The 7,651-nt window shown below is 39.6% G+C and overlaps 1 protein-coding gene across 1 annotated transcript; it reads left to right on the top strand.

Annotated features, from left to right (window-relative positions):
* The first annotated feature begins 649 nt into the window (after nucleotides 1–649).
* On the top strand, nucleotides 650–6,431 carry LOC134790495 (venom serine carboxypeptidase-like). Its single transcript, XM_063761310.1, has 8 exons — nucleotides 650–771; nucleotides 1,393–2,177; nucleotides 2,846–2,958; nucleotides 3,416–3,583; nucleotides 4,237–4,404; nucleotides 4,778–5,037; nucleotides 5,407–5,535; nucleotides 6,185–6,431. The coding sequence occupies exons 1-8, from the start codon at nucleotides 728–730 to the stop codon at nucleotides 6,414–6,416; spliced, it is 1,899 nt and encodes a 632-aa protein (XP_063617380.1). The 5' UTR covers nucleotides 650–727; the 3' UTR covers nucleotides 6,417–6,431.
* Nucleotides 6,432–7,651: the final 1,220 nt, after the last annotated feature.

Raw genomic sequence — 7,651 nt, forward strand, 5'->3', positions numbered from 1 at the left:
AAATGATGTTCCTTTTAAGACTTGCATCGTCCGTCCTGTGGCGCCCTCATTGGGGAATTGTATTTTCTAAAAAAACAATTAATTTCTGTATAAATCAGTATTTTAATATTGTTGTCCTAATATTGGTACTTAACCTAGTTTTGAGATGGAGAAGCCCCCCCTCTCTAAATTCTAAGTTCCAAACAAGTGCTTCAGTAGGGGCCCTCGGTCTCTAAATCCGGGCCTAATTGTTGTCCTACTGATTCCCTACCCCTACCCTAACTTTTGGTCTTTTTCACATAGTTTTGTTTTGCTTATTTTTTTGCTTTATTAACTAAACGGCAAATGGTGACCACATTGTTCCGTTTACGAGCCAACAAAAGCCTTAATGAGCTTACTGTGGGACTAGGTACACCGATTTGTGTAATAATGTCATATAATATTCTTCTTCTACCTAGCGTTATCCCGGCCTTTGCCAGGGTCCGCTTTCCTATTTGCGCGATCCTGATGGGCGTCGTCTCGTGTGAGCCCGTTCACATAATAATATTATATGACATTGTTAATATTTATTAAGTAGGTATCTAAGTTTGAGAGCAGCAGATAGACGCGATTACAGCGCACAGTTCAGCAGTTCACAAAGATAACTCAGATATTGGCCATACTCCGCAGTTTGACAGAAATGCCCGCACGGGGCCGATCTCGTGTTTAGATTAAGTAGTTAGTTTAATTTAAACTTTACTTTACCAAAATGGAGCTATTTTATTTGTTATTAGTAATATTTATGGTCAGCAGGTGAGTGCAATTTTACGTTAATACACATTGGAACTAATTTGTATCTAAATTTGTCATGCACGTACAATTTATTATTAACGGGTAGCAATTATAATTTTTTAAATTGTTTTCTATATGTTGCATAAACATACTAATTTGGAATATCCAAGATTGATTATTTGCACTTAATTTTACCATTATCTCGCTAAAATATTCACAAGTAGGTACCTACATATTGTACCTACATATTGATATGTAGGTCCTCTATTGTAGTAATGTATGTATATTGATTTTCTTTTTTTTTCTTTGGGGCAGTAGGTGTTGTTTGGGTTGTGCACAAGCTAGTAGTTCATAAAAGCCACTAAATGGGAGTGGACCTTGGTAAGTATATGATAAAAATGTAGGTAGGTACCTACTTATCTATATAATATAGTTCGGGATTCCGGCCAACTGTAACCTTCGACTGTAATCTTTTATGGCATAGGTACTTCCTTAATAACGTTCAATTACCAATTTAATTTAATTACAATTATGGCGTAGGTACCTTTATTTTCAAATGTTTAAAATCAGTCATGGATTAAGTAGGTATTACCTACATACATACACACAACAGCGACTCTAATCAACTATTGCGCTTTCCAGTACCTGTGGGAAAGTAGTTAAACATGACGAAAACATCCACGCTACGAACGAGATAAGTAAAGATGATTCAGTTCCAAACATCACAACTACTGAAGCGCTAACCAATAACTTACAAAACAATATAGAGGAACCTATTCCCAAGACAGATGACCCCGTGAACACAACCGATGCTCAAGCTAATAAGGATGCACTTGAAAAGGCTTTTGACGAAGATTTTCTAATCATCACACGAGTTGGTAAAGAAGAAAACTCCGTGTCAACCACCGAAAAGCCTGCGAAGGATCCTCTTGAAAACGTCGTCGATGAAGAAGACTCTCTCATTATTATCAGGAAAAACGATATCGCTAAAAAAGATAACCTAATTCTAACAAGTACCGAAAAATCTACTAAAGATCCATACGGAAACGCCCTTGACGTGGATTTCCTGAACATAATAAACGATTATGAAGAGACACAGTCAAGTGAAGCACCTGAAGCTAAAGTCGATAATGGCACAGCCTTGCTTCTGACGGCTTTTATAAAAGACGGGCTTATAGCTGAGGCGCGGAACGCTTGTCGAGTAGACCCAGATTTGTTCTTAGGGTTCGAGAGTTACAGTGGTTTCCTGACAGTAGACGAGGAGTTGAAGTCTCACTTATTCTTCTGGTATTTCCCGGTGCCTGACAAGCCTGTGAATGAAACGCCGTGGATCGTGTGGTTACAAGGAGGGCCCGGAGCATCTAGCATGGCGGGGCTCTTTGACGAAGTAGGACCTTTCACTGTTAGTCAGTTTGGAACATTAAAAAGTAAGTATCGTAATGGCATATGTATCTACTTTAAAAATTCTCATATACATTGGATTAGTATCAAAGTAGATATTACATAGATGACTACAACCGCAGTATTGCATTGGTATCATGCTACAAAATTCAAATGGATGTAAAGGCTTCTACAGACCTTGTAACAAATGGCATGCTATTTTAGATAATTGCTGGGCTGGGCTAAGTAGGAGCAAAGAACTTAATCGATCGATCAAATGCAGCAATGTATTGCAAACCGCATGTGATTGTCGGCGACATTTGTAGAGGCCAATAGTGGCTTTAGTTAATACCACTTTATAGGCTAACCCCCTTATTCATAAAACTACGGGCCTGATTTAGTTAAATTATGTTTTATCCCTTTCTTACAAATGCATAAGTCAAAACGACAGATAAGGACAGACGATTATTAGCTAATTGAGGTTTGTAGCGCGTTTATGAATAAGGGGGGTATACTGTGAAATAGAGCAAAGAGTGGATAAACAGAACCTAATACTAGCACCAGAAACCAAGACCTGCAAGCACGATACATAGTTTTAAGCCTTATAATTGTAAAAAGCATTTGACAAGATATTTCACTCTCTTAAAAAATATTTTAAGTTTAAAGCATACTACAATTCCTAAAGGTTAACCATTGACAATGCTATTTATTTCAGAGAACCGCTACAGCTGGATCCATAACCACTCTCTCCTGTTCATCGACAACCCGGTGGGCACCGGTTACAGTTTCACGGAGAGCAAGGAAGGTTATGCGAAGGACTTAGAAACGGTATTGACATTGTTTTTTAATATTTACACAAAATATTATTGAAGTGAAAACTTCTTTAGCGGCGCTGTGCACTTTTTGTGATGGGCAAAAATGTTAAACTCGCGACAGGTAACGTGTCCGTAAGACGTAAGATTCGTAAGACGGACACGTGACCTGATCGAAAAACTGTTACAATGTCATTGAGTTTTCACTTCTGCCGGCAGTCCCGGGGTGCAACCCGTTGTTTTTTTTTTATTTTAATAGGAGTTATAGAAACAAATTCACGATTTACGACGAACTTACGACCTTGCGGAATACCAGTCCGATCGCTCTTAATCAACTGAGCTACCGAAACGACGAATCCCGAAGCGGTGAATTTATAATAAATATAAAATAAAAATATATAACTATAGTATACAAACAAAATAGCATAGATGTTTTCAAAACAATTATTTTAATTTAGAAATAACGATTCCAGTACACGACCCACCTCCATATGGCGATGAAGCAGTTCATGCAAATCTTCCCCGAGCTACAAGCACCGCCACTGTTCGTGGCCGGTGAATCATATGCCGGCAAGTATGTCCCGGCGCTAGCCCACAGGATCCATAGGCACAGGGACAGCTTACCGCACTTCAATTTACAGGTTAGATAATATCACTCGAGAAATTCATTTATTTACATAAATAAATGACTCTATATATCACTCTTATATAAGTAAACGTAGAGGAAAATGAGAGGCCCCCAATAAGATCCATTTAGTGAAGACTCAGAGGTGTATTATATAGACGCCTTTTTTAACGTGCGTAGCATGCCACTTGCCACGCATAATGAAATATTTAAGTAATTTACCTAAATTTTTCTCGAACTAGCTTTGTCATCGATTAACCGTATCGTACGCGTGACAACCCTATAAAGTTATTTACATTTTAAATTGACACATGTCATGTCATTCAATAGCATCTACTTGCTAGGGTTGAAACATACAGATTTTTACAATAATGTTTAACAAACTGTATCTCAAAAACGGTTAGAGATATTAAAGTGACTAATAGGTGAAAAATAAAGTATGTACGTCGTAGCCTAAGCAATTCCCCGTTTGCGTAATTAAGACCTTCGTTCTGTTCCACCCAATATATGACGAGCATCTAAGCAAAATGAGTCTAAAGGTGTTACTATTTTTTATCCAAATTAGTTAAATTGGGTGACTGGTCTCGACTAATACCAATGCTCACCACTACCTAATTAACTTGGCCAAATTAGGCCTAAAAATTAATTTATAATTCCGAATATCCACAGGGTGTGATGCTGGGCAACGCAATGGTAGACCCAGAAGAAATCGCGCATATAGCAGATGCTTTCGAGTACTTTGGGCTGATTGACCAGACGCAAGTGGAAATCATCAGACCGCTGGTGGAAGGCTTCCAGGACGACATCGCTCAGAACAGGAGCGGTCCCGCTAAGATGGTATGTGTGCAAGCTATTATTTTCGGGGTTTCATACACCACTGAGGACGATTTTACAACGGAAATACATTTTAATTTTCATTCCAAATATTTAGGACAGGATCAGAAGACCTTTATTAGGTATAACCGTGGTTTAATATGTTACGATAAGATTCCAATCTGCATCCGCTTACTCCAGTGATAGATAAGTAATTCAGACTCCAATTTTGCACTCCGACCTACTCTGAAATATTTAGGAGAATCTTTCCAGGCTTTCCAACTGCCATTACGAAGCTTCTTTGCTCAGATTTTCAGTAATCAGCTATCAGTCATTTATTGTTTTCATAGGTACATAAAGTATACAAATATTGACCCTGCTTTCATCTTGTTTACAGAAATGGGTCAACCTCGTATCAGCTCTCCTCCTAATGTCCCATCAAAAGCACGCGTACAACTTCCTCCGAGACAGTATCTCCGGCGGGAAATACACGGAAATGTTGGACAAGTCCGACGTGAAGAGAGCCCTCCACGTCGGGGACATTCGGTTCAGTCGTGTCAATGTGACCGTGAATATTGAGTTGGCTCCGGAATTCCTTAGCAGCACGAAATCGATGCTGGAGGAGTTGTTGGATCATTATAGGGTGTTGGTGTATTGGTAAGTCATTGTATCAATTTAATTGCCTCTTATTGGTAACTAAATTAAGGTGTATGGCAATGGTGTGTGGTAACCCCGAATCACCCTCGAACGTTATTTCAAAAATGGGTCCTGATATCATTATATCCATTAGTCTTAGAGGTGATTTTGAAGCTTGAAACCTCTTAGATCCTTAACTTATTTATACGACATGATTCCTAAGTTCTCGATGCTCTCTTTTCCTTAAGGCCTCGGGCTTTTTTTTATTTAACCCTCTGCCCATGGGAATGGTCATGAGGTGTTTGGATTTGGATCGATCGAATATAACGAAAACCAAAGTCTCAATAGGTAAATTAAGATTTTATTTTTTAGACCATGTTTTCTCAACAGTGGGCAGTTAGACCAGATGCTGCCTTGTCTGCAAACCTCCAAGAACGCTCGGACATGGAAGTGGAATGGCACTGAGGAGTTTCTGGAAGCCGCGCGGTACCCCTTCATATTCAACGGCAGAAACGCTGGGTAAATAACGTAGTTTTGTTGGTGGAAGAATGTTAGTTTACATCTCGAGTAGGTATTACCATATCACAGCTAGGGAATCAAATGATTGCGCCTTCCTTAAAATACCGGACAACTCGGACAAGCATGAATAACGATGCTAAATAATTAACATAATACTTACCCTTTTATAACCTCTTCACGTACCTAGTTTTAATTTCAAGCGTAATTCTCTCTACATCTCCATTTATTAGAATTGGACGGATATTTGACAATAATAGGTCACGAAACATTATGCCTAATTGCGGTGTAACTAGTCAGACTGTGCTTCAATTACTGTCAATAAGAGCAGTCGTGAGTCGTGAGCCAATAGCGTAAGAAAATTGATTGATGCATCAAGTATGCCGAGTTTCCAAGGGTGCCTCATCATCTTCCTCGCGTTATCCCGGCATTTTGCCACGGCTCATGGTAGCCTGGGGTCCGCTTGACAACTAATCCCAAGAATTGACGCAGGCACTAGTTTTTACGAAAACGACTGCCATCTGACCTTCCAACCCGGAGGGAAAACTAGGCCTTAATAGGATTAGTCCGGTTTCCTCACGATGTTTTCGTTCACCGAAAAGGGATGGAAGGGGTTTCCAAGGGTGCCTAATGTTGTATAATTATTTCTCAGCTACCACAAGACCGGGGGCCACCTGACAGAAGTAGTGTTCCGCGGCGCAGGGCACATGGTCCCTCAGGACGTGCCCGCGCCATCGCAGGCCCTCGTCACTCGCTTCACCCACGGCGTCCCACTCGGTCCGCGCAACATGCAGTACGAAGCGACCTTGCTAACCATGCAGAAGTATTTGCGCAATGGAACAACGAGTAATGTTACTAATACCGATGTTTTCGTATATCTATAATAAATGATTTGTTTTAATTTGTACCTTCAGTTTCACCCCTTCAAGTAATTAAATAAGATCTCCCCTCGTTAATCTAATCGTTATCGTTTCGCATTGCCTGATTGTTGATGTGCTCGGACAGTTTGACGGCCTCCTAGCCTATAGTCGATAGTGACCCTGCCTACGAAACAGGAGGTCCCGGGTTCGAATCCTGGTAAGGGCATTTATTTGTGTGTTTATCACAAATATTTGTTTCTGAGTTATGGATGTTTTCTTTGTATACCTAATACCTATAAGTATTTATATAGCATTATATATTATATAATTATATCGTCGTCTAGTACCCACAACACAAGCCTTATTGAGCTTACCGTGGGACTAGATTAAACAGATTAAACTGTGTAAAATTGTCATATAAAAAAAAAGAAAAAAAAAGTTTGGAACTCTTCTCAAAGTCATCTTCGATCTATTTAATGCTTACTGTACCTATTATACAGAATGCGTGGATTGCCTAGCTAGAATAATGTGCCATATACATTCCAAGCGACATTTCACACCGCTTTCTATATGAAGGTCCAGTTATTTAACAACTATTATGCAATACAAACCACAAACAAAAATTATTTTTTAAGCGTACCTATATGTAGTCAAGGAGTCAAGGACTTTCAACGTTGAGCTATTCAGGACTTAGAGGATATAACCAACGGAGACGCCATGTCTAAAATTTTCGGTACAAAATAGTCTGCCGTTTTTTGCGGGGGAGGGGCACATCAAATGTATAGGTACGTCATGTCAGATAACCGTCAGTCCATACATATGGTTGACAAGTTGTTGACCATTGGCCGCCTATTTTCGACAGAGGGGAACGCCTGTTAATGGCGGCTCCATTGTTAATTACTCCGAGATTCAGGATGTGAAGTGATTTATATTGGAGACTTGATAGTGTAAGTATAGAACCAAATTAGCTTGAGCCCCAAAGGGGTCATCCATTAATTACATCACACGTTTAGTGGGAGGGGGGGGGGGGGGGGAAGGATGTGACATGTTGTGACAGGGGGGAGGGGGTAGTCATAAGCTTTGTGACGTCACTTTAACTTATTCAATTCTACTTTTCAAAAATATTTTGAAAAAATATTAATAATAGGTACAACCTACATAATTCGATTTGCCGATTTCGTTTAAAAAAATGTGATGTCACACCGGGGAGGGAGGGGTTTGCCAAATGTGACCAAACTAGAAATTCGTGTGATGTATTT

Source organism: Cydia splendana, chromosome 5 (assembly GCF_910591565.1).
Source record: "Cydia splendana chromosome 5, ilCydSple1.2, whole genome shotgun sequence".
NCBI classification, from domain to species: Eukaryota; Metazoa; Arthropoda; class Insecta; order Lepidoptera; family Tortricidae; genus Cydia; species Cydia splendana.